The sequence below is a fragment of the Vombatus ursinus genome, unplaced genomic scaffold, assembly GCF_900497805.2.
Source record: "Vombatus ursinus unplaced genomic scaffold, bare-nosed wombat genome assembly UNPS02014822.1, whole genome shotgun sequence".
In the NCBI taxonomy this organism is placed as follows: Eukaryota; Metazoa; Chordata; class Mammalia; order Diprotodontia; family Vombatidae; genus Vombatus; species Vombatus ursinus.
In genome coordinates this window covers 15,466,877-15,484,279 of record NW_020954600.1, presented here as the reverse complement: position 1 = coordinate 15,484,279, position 17,403 = coordinate 15,466,877, and the positions used below count along the sequence as shown (strand labels likewise).

General features: G+C 45.0%; 1 protein-coding gene across 1 annotated transcript; it reads left to right on the top strand.

Annotated features, from left to right (window-relative positions):
* The first annotated feature begins 221 nt into the window (after window positions 1-221).
* On the top strand, window positions 222-15,422 carry RCN1 (reticulocalbin 1). Its single transcript, XM_027837905.1, has 6 exons — window positions 222-613; window positions 8,281-8,474; window positions 9,742-9,920; window positions 10,876-10,936; window positions 13,455-13,654; window positions 14,768-15,422. The coding sequence occupies exons 1-6, from the start codon at window positions 375-377 to the stop codon at window positions 14,873-14,875; spliced, it is 981 nt and encodes a 326-aa protein (XP_027693706.1). The 5' UTR covers window positions 222-374; the 3' UTR covers window positions 14,876-15,422.
* Window positions 15,423-17,403: the final 1,981 nt, after the last annotated feature.

The window sequence follows — 17,403 nt, the reverse complement described above, 5'->3', positions numbered from 1 at the left end:
CACGCCTAGTCCGGATCCGGTCCAATGGACACAGCTCTGTGCACGTGTGTGCAAAAGCCCTAGCTCGCTCTGTGCCCATTCCAGGGAAGATTCTCCCCTTGCCAGCCCCCTGCAGGCAGGAGGGGCGGGCCCTTTGGAGGGCGGGGGCAGGGCAAGCCAGTTCCCGTCCCCGCCCCTCCTCCTGTACCCCCTCCTCCTAGGAGCTGCCCTGCCCGCGGCGCAAGAGGAGTCCTGGACTGCGCCTGGGCGCACTGGATAGCGCGCCGAGCTCAGCACAGCGCATCCGAGCCCAGCCCGGCCCAGTCCTGCAGAGCACTCCCTCCGCCTCCCTTCTCTCCAGTCCTTCCTTTCCGGTGGCGGCCGCAGGACAGACCATGGCGCTGGGCTGCCCGGGCCTGGGGCTCCTGCTGCTGCTGCTGCTGCTGGGGCCCGGACAGCTACGGGCTAAACCCACAGTGCGCAAGGAGCGCGTGGTGCGGCCCGATTCGGATCTGGGCGAGCGGCCCGCCGAGGACAACCAGAGCTTCCAGTACGACCACGAGGCCTTCCTGGGCAAGGAGGAATCCAAGACGTTTGATCAGCTCACTCCGGAGGAGAGCAAGGAGAGGCTGGGGTGAGGCGGGCAGGCCGGGGCCCCGGGGGCACGAGGGATAAGTTGCGGGGCAGGTGCTAGGAGCCCGCACCCTCTTGGGCAAAGAGAAAGTGAGTCCGTCTACCCGGCTGGTCTGGGGGCAGGGCTCTGGGCAGGGCAGCGTTGGGACTGCCCACCGGGCCGGGCCTGCCTGGAACTTGGGACGAAGTTGAGAGAGGCCCCTGAGAGCAGTGAGGACCGCAGTGGGCAGGGCGATCTCAAAGGATCCCGAGCCTAGCCTGGGCTGGGGGTGCTCCCCTAACTTGTTTGCACTAGAAAAACGAAACCCTTCTCCCCTCCCCTGATAAGTGATAACGTGGCAGAGGAAGGGAGGGAAGGAAGGAGAGAGCTCCCTCTCCGCCTCTCCTCCCACCCCCCATTATTGCATCAGAGGGGAGGGGACAGGAGGGAGATGACAAAGGCAGAAGTCTAACTTTGACCCGAGGAGTCTTCAGCCCTATTTTAAGAAAGTTACTTTTTTTGTTTTTTAAACCTTATCCCCTGCAACTCCTTGTCCAGCCGCCAAGACAAATTCAAATTTTAGGCAGCCCCCAAGCTCTGTCAGAAAGGAGTTTGAGGGATCGGAGGGAAATGAGAAGGTGATATTCTCAGCTGAATTAACTGGAAGAGTTAGTGATCATCTAGTCTCACCCCTTTATTTTAGAGAGATGAAGTGACTTGCCCAAGGTCACACAGATAAGTAAGTATAGAAGCTGGAATTCAGCCCAGGCTCTGAAGTCGTGAGCTTCCCACTACCCCAAACTGCTTGTTATCTGCTTGCCACTAGTGTCAGGGGTAGCGAACCTGTGGCCATGAGGCCACGTGTGGGCTAGTTAATGTGACCAGAAGCTCAACAGAATTAGAAACCACAATTGGGAATTTGCCGGCATTTCTCCATCCTGGGATTTTCCAGGGAGAAGTTCTTCCTGAACCCCTCTCCCCACTCCCCCTTAAATTATTAGGTGACTGACCCATTGCTATTATGAGGTGATTGGACCCCTGGAAAATGAAAGATTGATTTTGAACTCGAATGATTTCTAAAATCTTATGTGTCGATTACTGGCTGTGGTTTGCTAGGGTCCTGCGTATGTTCTGGCAGAAAAAGTCTGGACCCAGAGCCAGAACAGCCCTGGGCTCGAGTTCCACTTCTGATGCTTAGAATCAGGATCATGGATAGAAAGTCAGGAGGGGCTTCGGAGCCAACCCTCCCATTTTCCAGATGAGGAAACTGAGGCCCATAGAAATGACTTGCTGTGATTTCCAAGTGGTAAGTAGCAGAGCTAGAATTTGAACCTGGGACCACTGAATCCCATAGGGCTGATGCTGAAATTCACTTCATCTCTCTGAGTCTCAGTTTCTTCATCTGTAAAAAGGAGATAATAATACCCACAGTGTCTACTTCATAGGGGTTGTTGTGAAGATCCAATGAAATGAGGTGTGCAAACCACTTTGTGAGCCTTAAAAGCCTCTATAATAAATGTCAGTTGCTGTCTTGGCTTTGGGAGAAATACTTGGCTGTAGGTTGATTATTTCTGGAATTCTACCTGGGGATCCTTCAGGGCAATTATAACTGGCATTGTGGGTAAGATTCTCACAATATTTCCCATTCACCTGATCCTCATAACATCCTCCTCTGTTATTATCCCCATTTTACAGATAAGCAAGCAGAGATTTAGAAAGGTTAATTGACTCTCTTGTGGATACTCTCCTAGTATTTGAGGCAGGATTTGAAGCTGGGTCTCTCCTGACTCCAAATCCTCTTTCCATTATGCTGCATAGATTTTCCCAGATGAATGCCATAGGATTGTAGACACAGACTGGGAAAGGATTATTGGAGAGACCATTTCATCTTCATTTTACAGAAGAGAAAACTGAGGCACAGGGAATTTCAGTGACTTCCCAGGTCACATAAGCAATAAGCCTCAGAGGCAGGATTTGGACCCTGCTTCTCTGATGCCAGATGTATGAGTCATTCCACTACACCCCACTCAAAGTCCTTTCCCTTAGGCCTGTGTGTTTGGACACCAGAGGGAATATGATAAGCAGAAGGAGTCAGAACTTTGGGCATAGTCATTTTGAAGCTGATTGGGGAGTAAATCAGAAAAGCCCTGACCACTGGACCACCAGCATGCCTAGACAGGATGGGGATAGGTGGTGCTTTACACACATCACCTCATTTAGACCTCACAGCAGCCTTGTGAGGTAGGTAATCTAGGTAAAATCCCAATTTTACAAATGGGGAAACTAAATCCCTGAGTGGCTACAGACTTTGCCTAGGGTTACATCAGCATTAAGTATCTGAGGCAGGATTTGAACCCTGGACCTCCTGACTTCAAGGCCATCTCTCTGTCCACAGGGACAGTGAGCAATACTTTTTCCCTGGGGATTTGGAGGTAAATGATAGGTCATGGCTAGATAACCTGATAACCTGATAACGTGGCAGAGGAAGGGAGGGAAGGAAGGAGAGAGCTCCCTCTCCGCCTCTCCTCCCACCCCCCATTATTGCATCAGAGGGGAGGGGACAGGAGGGAGATGACAAAGGCAGAAGTCTAACTTTGACCCGAGGAGTCTTCAGCCCTATTTTAAGAAAGTTACTTTTTTTGTTTTTTAAACCTTATCCCCTGCAACTCCTTGTCCAGCCGCCAAGACAAATTCAAATTTTAGGCAGCCCCCAAGCTCTGTCAGAAAGGAGTTTGAGGGATCGGAGGGAAATGAGAAGGTGATATTCTCAGCTGAATTAACTGGAAGAGTTAGTGATCATCTAGTCTCTCGGGTCACTGAACTCCCTAAAAACGGATTTCTGGCCTTCAAAGTCATAGGTGCAAACAATCCCATCATTCTTTTCACCAAGAGAGACTCAACCACTCCACCCATTGGTTCTGACTTAACAATGAAGGCCTTTGATAGGCCCCTGCTCTGTAGGGCTGGGGACCCATTCATTAGTGGGCCTGGAGCATCAGAAATGTTTGGAATGGTTGAAGCAGAAGGATTTTGGAATTTGGAATTGAGAACTCAGTGGGCTGAGCCCTCCAGCCGCTTGTCAGAAGCCCAGGCCTTCAGAGTCAGGAAGACCTGATCTGAGTTTCTGAGTTTCTCCTTTGACATAATCATTGTGTTGACTCTGTAAAACTACTATATAATAAATGCATTAGGCATTGAGGTCTAATCTTTCAGTGCTCTAGAACTAAGCTGCACTTAACCAAAGTCTCAGTGCCCTAAGCAGCTGTCTAAGACTAGAAGGTCCAGAGAAGGCGCAGACCTGCACTGGAAGAGAAATTTCTTCCTGGAAGCTCTTATGCTGATAGAATCATACTGAGCACCTACTGGGAGCATGTCGTTGGTGTTGTTTAATCATTCAGTCTTGTCATACTCTTTGTGATCCCGTTTTGGGGTTTTCTTGGCAAAGACACTGGAGTGGTTTACTATTTCCTTCTCTAGTGTGCCCCCATATTAAAGACAAGGAATTGAGATCAAAAAAGGGGGTAAGTGACTTGCCCAGGGTCATACAGCTAGTGTCTGAGTCCATATTTGAACTGGATCTTCCTGCCTCCAGGTCAAGTGCTCTATCCTCTGCACTACCTAGCTGCCCCTTCCTGGAAACACATAGAGATCAATAAAACCCAGTCCTTTCCCCAAGGATGTGTTGGTCAATGTTTAACAACTAACTCTTAAAAAAATCATTAACATCTTCTCCACTTTTGATGAGGCAATGGGGTTAAGAGACTTGCCCAGGGTCACACAGCTAGTAAGTATCTGAGGCCAGATTTGAACTCAGATCCTTCTGACTTTGGGGCTGATCCACTGCACCACCTAGCTGACCCTCTATCACCTTCTTAAGTCTAGACAATTAACAAAAACAATAAATCAAGCCCTGATTTTTGTTTGCTGATTTCCAAGGTATAAAGGCTCTCACTGAAAACTTACCAGTCAGCTATGTGAGCTAGTGTGAACTGGCTCCAGCACACTCTGCCCTGCCCTCATGGAACTTACAGTCAAATGGGGAGACCTGCAGCCCACTGATTAGTGACTTGCTTGCATTCCTCTGGAGAGCATCTGAAGGAGGGGAGCAGAGGGGCTGGGGTTCATGCTATATCAGGACTGGCTGGAGGAACCAGGCATGTTTAACCTGGAGAAGGCTCGGGAGCCATGAGATGTGGTTTGAAGAACCTGAAGGGCTGTCACATGGAAGAGGGATTAGACTTGCCCCCCTTAGAGTTGTGGGATCTCTGCATGGCAGGTGTCAGGAGTCCAGGTTGGGCTTGCTGTCAAGCCAAACTTCCTGAGAATTCTAGCTGTCCAGAAGGGGAATGGGCTGCTTTCAGAGGCGGGATGGGTTCTCCCTCAGCAGACCTCTCCTGGAAGATTCTAGAAGAACACTTTGTAGGGGCTGTTCTAAGAGGGTTATCTTGGCCTCTGAGCCCCCTTCTAGTTCCAGATCAGATCCCATGACCCCTTTCAACTAGTGAGATTCTGGGACTATGTCTCTAGTTTCTATCTCTGGTTTTTTATTTAGACCCGTGATTTCTTTGGTGGGGAGCTCTTGTTGCATAAACTCCCTCTGCCAGCGAAGACTGGCAGCTATTGCGAGACTGTCTTGGAGAGTTTCCTGGGACGCTGAGGGATTAAAAGAGATTTGCTGTGTTTCCGTGATTGCACACGTATAACTATAGTGGATTGCTTGCCATCTTGGGGAGAGGGGATGAGAGGAGGGAGAAAAAAATTTGTAGCTCAAAATCTTATAAAAAATGAATGCTGAAAACAATCCTTACATGTAATTGGAAAAAAACAAAATACTATTTACCAAAATGAAATAAAAAATAAATTAAAAAAGGAAATGAAAAGGAAAAAAAAGTCATTTGCTCAAGATAATTCAGCAAATATGTGTCTAAGGTGGGACTTGAACCCAGCTTTTTCTATCTCTCAGACACACTCTTTTACTTACTATGCTATACTACACTAAGGGCAGCTAGGTGGTGCAATGGCCTAGAGTCAGGATTATCTGGATTCAAATGTGGCCTTGGACTCTTACTAGCTGTGTGACCCTGGGCAAGTCACTTCACCCCATTTGCCTCAGTTTCCTCATCTGTAAAATGAACTGGAGAAGGAAATGGCACATCACTCCAGAATCTTTGCCAAGAAAAACTCAAATGGGGTCATAGAGAGTCAGACATGACTGAAAAGACTGAACAAAAAAGTGGCCTAAAGTGTTTATTTAGGATCTAAAGTCTACAGTTGTTGGTTTTTTTTTTGTTTGTTTTTTTTTTGTTTTTCACCCAAAGACAAGGTTTATTAGAACATTCACCATATTGGGCAGACTCTTAAAGAGTCTGAACATTAGTGAGCTATTGTCTAGATTTTAAGAATCTAAGCAGTGGCTAGGTTATAAGAATCCAAGCACCTTAATGGAGACAAGATGGACCTTATATACAGAAAGACTGTAGGAGAGACCCAGGAGTGGCCAAGTAGTCTATGAGGTAATAGAACTCCAGGGGACTATGTAGCCGAGGGAGAATGGAGCCTAGATAGGATTAAAGGTGGGAAGTGGCCTGAGGCCATAGGGAGGTAACAGAATTGGGAAACTGGGCATAGCTGCAAGGAAAGGCCAGTTAATGGGATTATAGCCTCAGGCAAATGCCAGGGATTTGGCCATGTGGGAAAGTCTAGGGTTTTTCCTTTCTGGGGTCTAGATCCCAACCCCATCATTCCCTCTTCAAACAAATGGGACCCAAATTCTTTTGGGGCAAAGGGCGAAGCGCTTGGCTTCTGAAACTGCTTCCTGCTGGCAAGGGGAGTAGAGCTGTCCCTGCCTTGAGGGGGTCCCAAAGAGGAGGTTTACTGGAACCGAGCACAGGCTGCATCCAGGGAACAATGGGGGGACATTAGCTGGTACTTACTGTTTGCTACCAACTGTAGGTGAATGGCTTGTAGTCTGGAAGACACAAATCTTCCAGTCACAGCTGGTGAAGAGCTTGGTATTAGACAGTTTTTCCTGGTGCAGGGAACCACATGATGAGGTCTAGAGGTTTAGGAATTTAGGGGTGCTAGGGCCCCAAAATCACAACACGCAGATCCTGCCCGAAAGAATTCGACCCAAGTCTTCTTTCACCCAAAGACAAAGTTTATTAGAACACTCACCATATTGGGCAGACTCTTAAAGAGTCTAAACATTAGTGAGCTATTGGCTACATTTTAAGAATCTAAGCGGTGGCTGGGTTATAACAATCCAAGCAGTCCATAGTTATTATGACCAAGCAATATGAGAAGTTTGGGTTTTTGTGAGTGATTCATCTCAGGACCAGATTTGTAGCCTTCAGGCCTCAGTAGAGTATCTAACACAAATAATGCAGTTTCTAAAAGTCCTATAAAATATCTTTACTCCTAGGACTTGTATTAATGAAGTTCTGGCTTCAAATCCTGTCTCTGACACCTACTAGATATGTGACCCTTTGCTAATCACTTTATCTCTCTGGGCCTCAGTCTCTATGTCTATAAAATGGGGATACCCATAGTGCCTACTTCACAAGCTTATTATTAGACTCTAATAGAACAATGTCTGTAACACACATTATAAGCTATAGAGCTCTATGTAAATGCCAGTAGTTGTCATTACTGTTATTATTTGGTACTCATCCAAATTTTTTCTTCCATTTCTCTGTTCAACAAATTCATTTCAGTAAGTGAGCAAGGTTCAGACCTGCCTTGGTAGAGGAATTTCCAATGGGACCTCTCTGCATTGTTGAATCATAATGAGCATCGACTGGGAAGTTGTAGTGATCAGCAAAATATAGTTCCTGCCTTCATGGAGCTTACAGTCCAGTGGAAGGGAATGAAATAAACACTTATAATAACTGCTATATAAAATAGAAACTAAGTGTCTGATGAGTTAACTGATAAGGTTTTAAGCTTTTAGAGTGCAAGAACTGTCTTTTGCCTCTTTTTGTATCCTCGGTGATTAGCACAGTGCCTGGTACATAGTAGGTGCTTAATAAATGTTGATTGATAAAGGCATAAGGAAATCCTTTAAACTCTCAGGGCTCCCAGGATGTCTAAGGAGCAGGTATTGATCAGCATTGGTAGAAGTGGGATTCTTCTCTGGGGGGAGTTTCCAGCAGCAACAATGAAATCACAGGTACAGGTCTAAATAAAGGAACACAAGTTAGGTACAAAGTGCAGTCTTCCCTATGATTATGCCCACCAGCATTTTCCCAAATCCAAAACTGTTCACGGGAAGCCCTGGGTTCCACAGGATGTGACTAAGTGAGAAAAATCCCATGCTGTTGCCATTTCCTCCTCTAAAATGTGAAATACAATATTATGTATTTATTTAAAATATGTATTCAGTGCAACAGCTTTTCAGTGGGAAAACAGAGCCAGTGCCTTATTTTGCTCCAGGATTCCCCCTCCTTTTTTTTTGGGAGGCACGCCAAACCCTCTGATTCCTCCCCCAATAGGCACCGATGGGGTTCCATTCGTCTGTTTCAAGCCCCACATTGTTCCGTGGCCAAATTAGTTTGGGAAATGCTGGTCCAGCCAAAAGCAGCGCCTGGCAGCTTTCCTGAACTGGAGATGCTTAGATAGTCAGGTTTTCTGTTTTCTCCCATGCCGTGACCACCTTTGCCCTCCCAGTAACCCCCAGTTTCTCATTACAGAAAGATTGTTGGCAGAATAGATAGTGATGGAGATGGCTTTGTCACCACTGAGGAGCTGAAAACTTGGATCAAACGGGTACAGAAACGATACATCTATGAGAATGTGGCAAAAGTCTGGAAAGATTATGATCGGAACAAAGATGATAAGATTTCCTGGGAAGAGTATAAGCAGGCTACATATGGCTACTACTTGGGTAAGACGCTCTCCTGTTGGTCGTTTTTGGTGGCTAAAATCACTTACTTCTTTCAGGAAACACATCATCTTTTTAAAAACTTTCCCCAACCCCCAACTTGAACCCTTTTTTCTAACAAAACACAAATATTTAAACAACCGCATTTGATGGTGTATATTGCATTCTGCTTCCATAGTGCCCCACCTCTCTACTGAAAGGAGGGGGGCATGGAAACACATTATCTCTCTCTCCCATCCCTCATTCCCTTCTCTGAGGAAGGATTACTGCTGATTTTTTGTACTTCTCTCTCTGACATTTTTTAAGGTAGGAAGTCTATTCACTTAGGCAATCAGATATTAAAAAAAAATTAAATAAAAATATAAAATAATATAAAAATAAAAAATTTAAAAATACAAGACATTGTCCCACCTTAAGATTTTGGAGAGATTACACTAATACACTGCGAGGCATAATAGTCAGAGGGTCAGCTTTAGAGTGAGGAAAACCTGGGCCAGCTAGGTGGCACAGTGGATAGAGCACCTGCTCTGAATTCAGGAGGACCTGAGTTCAAATCCGGCTTCAGACACATAACACTTATTAGCTGTGTGACCCTGGGCAAGTCACTTAACCCCACTGCCTAGCCAAAATAAATTTAAAAAATAAAATAGAGTGAGGAAAACCTGGAGTTCAAGGCCTACCCCTGACATATACCCTGAGCAATTGCCCCAGGCAATGGTCTAAAACTCTAAGTTGCAGATGAGTTGCTCATCTCTGTCAGTAGAGGTAAGTTCCCTACAGGAATGAAACTATACGTCTGTGAGAGAGACAGACAGACAGAAAGAGAAAGGAGAGAGAAGAGAGAGGAAAAAGAAAGAGAGAGAAGAGAGAGGGGAGAAAGAGAGAAAAGAGAGAAGAAAGAAAAAGAGAATGAAAAGGGGAGGGAAAGGGGAAAGGAAGAGAGGAGACTAACATACATGACATAATTAACCAACAAATAGGCATAGCATCCTAAATTGTATGGTATTTCTTAGCCTGGCATTTGAGACTGCCACAATCTGGCCATAACCAGCATTTTTCCATACTCCCTTCAACTTGGTGACTGAAGAGTTGGAAAGGAAGAAGGAGCTTTAGTTTTCAAGCAGCAGTGATGCAACTTATATCCAATCTAATAAACATTTATTAAGCTCTTGCTGTGTGCCAGGCTCTATAATGGGCACTGAAGATGCAAAGATAATCCTGCTCTTGGGGAGCTTATGTCCTACTTTTTTTTTCTTCATGTGTCATCTAGGGAACCCAGAAGAATTTCGAGATGGAGCTGATCAACACACTTTTAAGAAGATGCTGCCCCGTGACGAGAGGAGGTTCAACATGGCTGACCTTGATGGTGATAAAGCGGCTACTCGAGAGGAATTCACTGCCTTTATGCACCCGGAGGAGTTTGAGCACATGAAAGATATTGTGGTCTTGGTAAGAAACAACATGGTGCTAGGACTGGGGAATGAAAGAATTGTAGGATCACAGAACTAAAGCTGGGGAAGGGACCTTACTGGTCATTCGTGCAACCCCTTCATTTTTCAGATGGGAAAACTGAGGCACAGAAAAGTTAATGACCTGGCCAAAGTTATGCAGGCAGCAAGTATCAGAGCAGATCGGGGAAAGCTTTACTGGGGTGCTTATCATTTGTGGTATTTGAAAGAAAGGTATAATGGGGGGGAGGGGAGTCAGGAAGGTGGAGGGCCTTCTAAACAAAAAAAAAAAGTAACAAGCAAGGACCCAGAAGTGGCCAGAAATAGGACCAGAACCTAAGACATTGAGTAGACCTGCTTGGCTGGAGCCAGTACAAGGTGGGGAGTGATTTGAGTTAAGACCGGAAAGATGGGGCAGTGTCAAAATGTATCAGGAACAGTAGATAATGTGAAAACAAAAGATAGAAATGAAAAAATTTAAACAAAGCCCAAAAAGCACAGCTAGGATATTAAGTTTGCTACAAAAATAAAAAATTGATTCTGGTGGATAGTTTTGTTTGTTTGTTTGTTTTTAATCTTGGTTTCAGGATTTTTCCGTGCTCTTAATTCCTTACTTTGGTGCAGATCATTGAGAGTTGACCAAGGAGCAGCTAGGTGGCACAGTGGATAGAGCACCGGCCCTGAGGTCAGGAGAACCTGAGTTCACATCCTGACACTAGCTGTGTGACCCTGGGCAAGTCACTTAACCCCAATTGCCTTAAAAAGAAGGAAAGAAAGAAAGAAAGAAAGAAAGAAAGAAAGAAAGAAAGAAAGAAAGAGTTGATCAGTATTAAAAGAATAGCCCCCTTTAGGAAATGCCTTTGATAGCCAGGCAGTTGGGAAATCTGCTACTTTCACATCGGAGAAGTTTTTCATTTTTGTTCTTCCCACCCCCACCTCCCACCTTCCCTACACAGGAGACATTGGAAGATATTGACAAGAATGGGGATGGATTTGTAGATCAGGATGAATACATCGGTAAGTATTGAATTAGAGCTGCTAGTAGCGCCTCTGTGAGTTCAGCTGGGTTGTCCTGATTGCAAGTCCAGCCCTCTGTCCCCTGTACCATGCTATCCCTTCCATACCTATGTGTAGCGAGGACGAGATGAGCTGAGGGTCAGGGAAGACCCAGGGCTCAGTGTCTCTTGGAAGGACTGGACGCTGGAGCAAAATTGCAGTTATGCGTCACTTTACATAATGGTGGTGTCCCCCCAAAAAGGACAGTTCTGTTTTTGTAAGTAGAATATTTCAAGAGCCCCTTAGAGGAGCCCTCCATTAAATGAATCTCGATCTCCTTATTCTGGACATTTTCACTGGCTGTCATCAATGCTGTCCCTCCTTATCTCTCCCTCTTGGCTTTCCAGTCTTCCTTCAAGTTTCAACTAAAATCCTACCTTCTACAGGAAGCTGATTGGAAAGTTCGCATTGCAATGCCTTCTCTCCTCTCCAAAGCTTGCTCCAATCCATGAAAGCCCAAGTTTAAAATCTCGTCTGTCTCTAAGGCTGTCATCATATAATGCTGCAGCCCAGCACGTGTCATGCTAATTAAAAGTGGAGCTTTTCTAATCATTATAAATCATATTTATCCTTAAGATCTGGACGCCTTTCACATCCAACAGAAGTAACAGACAAGCCTGCGCTCTCCGTAATTAAAGTACATTTGGCGGCACTCCCTCCCTGCGGTAACAGCTGTTGACAGGTGTCTTATAAGTGTGTGTACCAGGCGTCTTCCCCTCATCTGGTACATGACTGAGGAAAGCGTTCAGAGTTGGGGAGGGAGGGAGGGAGGGAGGAATCAAATTGACAGTTGTGATGGAATCGAGTTGACAGGAGGTGGCCGGCTGATTCAAACAAGCACTGGAGCTTCTTTGATTAGCTTCACAACCTTTTGCCCAGGGCCTTTTGAACTCTGTCCAGGGATGGCGAGGAGCTGGGAACCTGACCCTGGGAGCTGAATTTTCCTGGAAGGGACATTTTTGTCTTTTGTACGAGCCAAGCATGGTATGGCACAAAGGATGCTGGATTTGGAAGGCCTTGGTTCAAAGCTTAGCTCTTCCACCTAAAGCTTGTGTAACCTCGGGTGAATCACTTAATCAATCACTCAATAAACATTTGTTGTTCTTCTTGTTCAGTCATTTCAGTTGTGTCCAACTCTTCGTGACCCCATATGGGTTTTTTCTTGGCAGAGATACTGGAGTGATTTGCTATTTCCTTCTCCAGCTCATTTTACAGATGAGGAAACTGAGGCAAACAGGGTCAAGTGACTTGCCCAGCATCATATATCTAGTCAGTGCCTGAGGCCAAATTTGAACTCAGGAAGAGGAGTCTTCCTAACTCCAGGACTGGCACCCTATCCACTGTGCCACCTAGCTGCCTACAAAAGCATTTATTAACCAGGCATTGTGCTAAGTACTGGGGATACAAAAGGAGGCAAAAGACAGTCCCATATATACATATACATATATAATCTAATGTGGGATATTATATATATTTTTATATGTATAAAACAAGCTATATATATGATAAATAGGAAGTAATTAACAGAAGAAAGGCACTGGAATTAAGAGGGATGGGAGAAGGCTGTAGAAGGTGGGATTTTAGTTGGGACTTGAAGCCAGGGAGGTCAGTATCCTGAGCTGTAAGATGGTAGGGTTGGCCTAGATGTCGTCTTAGATTCCTAACAGCTAAATCCATACCTTCAAGCAATACCATTTGGCCATGCTTATGGTTTTACAGGTTGGCCCTTGAGAAACAATGTACAGTCTAGGTATCTTAAAAAAAATCAAAGCCTGTATGTCTGTGTACTGCTTTATAGTAACAACATGCTTTATGTACTTGTTTAAGTAAAGGCCAGCCCTGTAAAAATAATTATTGCGGGTATTAATATCTGCATTTTACAGATGAAGAAAGTATGGCTTAGAAAGGCTGAGGAAAGTTATAGAATCAAAATTAGAAGCCTAGAGCTGATTCAAATTCTGAGAAGCTTCTTAGCCTAGTGAATAGAGCTCTGGACTTGGGAGTCCACGGGCTTGACTTCAACATCACACCTAAGAAACTTACTACTGGTGTGACTCCGGGTGAGTCATTTCCTTTCATCGGCAAAATGGAGTAGCTGGACTCATCGACTTCTGAGATCCCTTTGGGTTCTAAATATATAATCCTATAAAGGGACCATGAAAACCATCTGGCTTGACCTCCTCAATCATAGAGATAAGGAAACTGGGGCCCAATGAAGGGACAAAGGCACAAAACCCAGGGTTCAAGGCCAGGTCCTCCTCCTCAACTCTGGTGCTCTTCCCATTGCATCATGCTAACCCAGCAATCTCAGCAGAATCCACTTTGGGGAGAATAGGGAAAGGGCTTGAAATCTTTAGGTTTGCTGATGCCTTCCCTAAGGAATAGCCCACAGTTGGGATTTCTCCATCTTTAACTTGTGTACCGGTTGTAGTATTATGTGAAGAGAACATTTTAAAAACAGCTTTTCTTTGCTTTCTAGCTGATATGTTTGCCCATGAGGAGAATGGCCCAGAGCCGGACTGGGTGGTCACTGAACGGGAGCAGTTTTCAGATTTCCGGGATTTGAACAAGGATGGGAAAATGGACAAAGAGGAGATTCGGCACTGGATTCTTCCCCAAGATTATGACCATGCCCAAGCGGAGGCAAGGCATTTGGTGTATGAGTCTGACCAGGACAAGGTAGGGGAATGTTTCTTGCTTCCAACCAACTTTGCCTAGGATCACTTCAAGTTGTCTCTTGTTTTGGTCATTTTGACCTTGGCCCACATGATGGAGTTGCCACTGACCTTTATCAAAGTGCTGTTCTTCTCACTTGGATTACTGAAAGGGTCATAGGCTTTAGGAGGAAAGGATCTCAGCCCATCTAGCCCAATGCCTTATTTTACAGGTAAGAAACTGAGGCTGAGAAAGGTTAAGTCATTTGCCTAAAATCACACAGTAAGGTGGGATTTAAACCCAAGGCTTCTGACTCCAAATCCGGTATCTCAGAAGCCATCTGGTACAAACCCCCCATTTTTATAGATGAGGTAACTGAGGTCCAGGAGAAACTACCCAGATAATGTGCAAGGCTTAAAAACAAGTAAGATGTTCTAGGTTCATAGGATGATAAACTTGGAGTTGAAGGAACCTGAGAGGTCATCTGGTCTAAGTCCCTCATTTAAAGATGAGGAGACCCATTGAGGTTAAGTAACCTGCCATGTGTGCCAGATACCGTGTTAGGAGCTGGAGATACAAAGGCCAAAAGGCCTGCCCTCTGGAAGCTTACATTCCCTCAAAGGACCCAGCATGATTAGAATCATGTATGTACAGACGAGACAGAAGGGTGTTTGAGTGGGAGGGCGCTAGCCACTGGGGAAATAAGGGAAGCCTTTGAGCTGAGTTTAACATGAGGGATTCTGTGGGGCAGAGGGCAGCAAAGTCAGTGCATTCCATAATCATATAACAGTGGGATTTTTTGAACCTCGTCCTTCCCAACTCACAAATCCAGCTCCTTATCCCCAGCTGAGTGGCTCACTGGCTAGAATGCCAACCCTGAAGTCAGGAAGAGCTGAATTCAAATCTGTGTGACCCTGGGCAAGTCACTTAACCCTCTTTGCCTCAGTTTCCTCATCTGTAAAATGAGCTCAAAAAGGAAATGGCAAACCACACCAGTATCTTTGCCAAGAAAACCCCAAATGTCACAAAGAGTCAGATATGACTGAAACGACTGAATAACAGCATCCCTATTATGAAGGCACCCTACTAAAAAGCCTTCTCCCCCTCTCCCCCTCCCCCATTCCTCTTCCTGTACAGGATCAGAAGTTAACCAAAGAAGAGATACTGGAGAACTGGAACATGTTCGTCGGCAGCCAGGCCACCAACTATGGGGAAGACCTCACAAAGAATCACGATGAGCTGTGATGCTCCCTCTCCAGAGAATCTCAGACTCTGACCAGCTTCCTTGCTGGCTGCCACGGTCGCCATGGTCTTCTAATTTGCACCAGCGTGTCCCCAGCCAAGCAGTTTTATTACCTCAACATGGGGATGAAAAATAGTCTGTTACCTGGGATTTCACCCAAAGAGATTTAGGCCTCACTATTGTCTTAGTTAGATTTCTCTCAAAATGTCTTCCGTTCTCAGTCGATGGCGATGTCGTTTGGGGAATGTACTTTGACAACACAGCTCTCTGAAAGGATTTTTTTCTTTCTTTTTTTTTTTCCTAAATAGAGGGGAATAAAATTTGGATAGGGCCAAGACATTCCATCAAATCACTTAGAATTGTAGGGCGTGGGGTCCAGAATGAATATGGTCTTTGAACAGCCCTTTGGACGAGGAAAGGAAAGCTCTCAAGTTGATAGTTATCTTTCATCATTGTAGATAGGTCCTCTGGAAAGCTTCCTTTGGAAATCTCTCTTCCATCTGAACTTGATAACGTGAGCTGTTACTATAAATGTCTATAATCTTTGTATTTTTGTTCTGTACGGTCCTGTTAATGTGTACAATAAACCCACCCATCCCTTTTTTTAAATAATGCAAGAGTGGTTAGACCAGGGGTGGGGAACCTGTGGCCTCGAGGCCACATGTGGTCCTGTAGGTCCTCAAGTGCAGCCCTGAGGTTTGGAGTCAGACAAAGGGCTGCACTTGAGGACCTAGAGGGCCACGTGTGGCCTCAGAGCTGCAGGTTCCCCACCCCGGGTTAGACAAAGGTGGGGAAAGAACGAGGGGCTCTTTGAGCCTCCTCCTGGAGGCATTTGAATTTTTTCCATCTTTCTCTTGGGATCTCCTTTTGAGGAACTCCCAGTGGGGAAACACCATTTCTCCAGGCAAATCTTGAAACTCCACTGGCATTTAGAGTCATTTGGGGAGCTAAAAGGTTAGGTAACTTTTCCCCTTCACTCAGTCATTCATCGTGAGAAGCAGGATTTGAGCTCAGGTTTTCTGACCAGTCAGCCTTCTATCCACCGCCATATGCCTCTCAAGCGTTCTAATAAGAACAAGGAAATGGCGAAGCTCTTTATTTTTTCTTTTTCAAATAATGGAGGGAATTTTTCTGAGATTCCGCTGAACTTAGCCTGAGTCTTCAATGTGAACAAAGGCTCAGTTGGTCAGTTCTCACCGCCATCCACCATAACTGTGGAACAAAGGAGGAGGGGATGGGGCCAGCAGAATGAATGAGAACATCTTCACAAGTTTGGAAATCCCATCTTGTTCTAACTTGGAAGCAAAAACAATAAAGGATCCTGATGGGAATTTTCCATTTCCTGTCTCTTGATTTTGTAACTAATGTAGATGAGTTTGTTATTCATGAAGAAATGAAAAGTTTTAATGGAATCCCAAGGAGTTGGCGCTAAGACTTGAAACCAAATCAGAATGTTTAGCATTTGCCCAGCTTTGTAGCATTTTGCCAATGACCTGGCTCAAAATACCTTCTGTATCTCTGCTAGCTTATGATTTTACAGGTTAGGCTTATTACTGGTTTTTTAAAGACAGACTGGTAACCTTAACCAAGGCGAACATTTCTTGGAAGAATCTACCATGTATAAATATATTGGGGGGGTTCTATTTTTTCCAGCTTGCATTTCTACAATGTAGGATCATGTGGTTAAAAAATAACTCTTCCTACCTTCAAATAGAGTCTTCGTAGAAAACATGTATTTGGCATCCTTTTTAATAGGGAAAATAGAAGTTGTAGCTGAAGGTCACCTTTAATAAGAATATTAGTAGTAATAGTGTCTTGTATTTGGCGCAAGGGGTAACCAATAGATAGCCTGTGTGTACGTGATATCAAGAGAAAGAAAGGAAGGCCCCTGGCGCAGTGGATAGATCCCCTGGCAAACACTGAAGAATGGCATACAAATCTTTGGTGGGAATACTTCATTTGAAGCCATCGTGGGACCTGGGGGATCTCAGAAACAGGCAAGTCCAATGCCCTTATTTTATAGATGAGGAAACTGAGGCCCAGAAATGTTTAACTGATAGATCAAGAGCATATGTAATATATATATATATATATATACATACACAAAAATGTATGTATACACACATTTCTGTCTAGACCTATGAATTTATTGGCAAGGATAAAAATTCCCCTCAGCAAGACCGATGGACAATTCATCTGAGACTTACAATCTTAGATCATTGTCTGTGGGCACTGAGAAGTCCAGTCACTGGCCCGTGGTAGCAAAGTACATGTCAGAAGCAGGATTTCTCAACACATGCCACACTGTCTTTGAAACAGGTGAGACTCTAGCCATAATCAAACTTGTGACACTTAGTTTCACAACCCCTTGTTCTCTAACCACTGAACTGTGGAACCCTTTTACCTACAAAATACTTAGTATCAACGGAGTTTCAGAAAGGTGAGAGGAGAGACGTAAGGAGAATCAGCCCATGTTAAGTACATTCTGGACTCTCCTTTCAGTGCAGTGAAGAGGAAAGACTCAGGAGAG

Coding starts and splice junctions, on each gene's coding strand:
- RCN1 (XM_027837905.1), top strand. CDS start 375: ATGGCGCTGGGCTGCCCGGGCCTGGGGCTCCTGCTGCTGCTGCTGCTG. Junction 10,937..13,454: donor AGATCAGGATGAATACATCG/GTAAGTATTGAA, acceptor TTTGCTTTCTAG/CTGATATGTTTGCCCATGAG. Junction 13,655..14,767: donor ATGAGTCTGACCAGGACAAG/GTAGGGGAATGT, acceptor CTTCCTGTACAG/GATCAGAAGTTAACCAAAGA.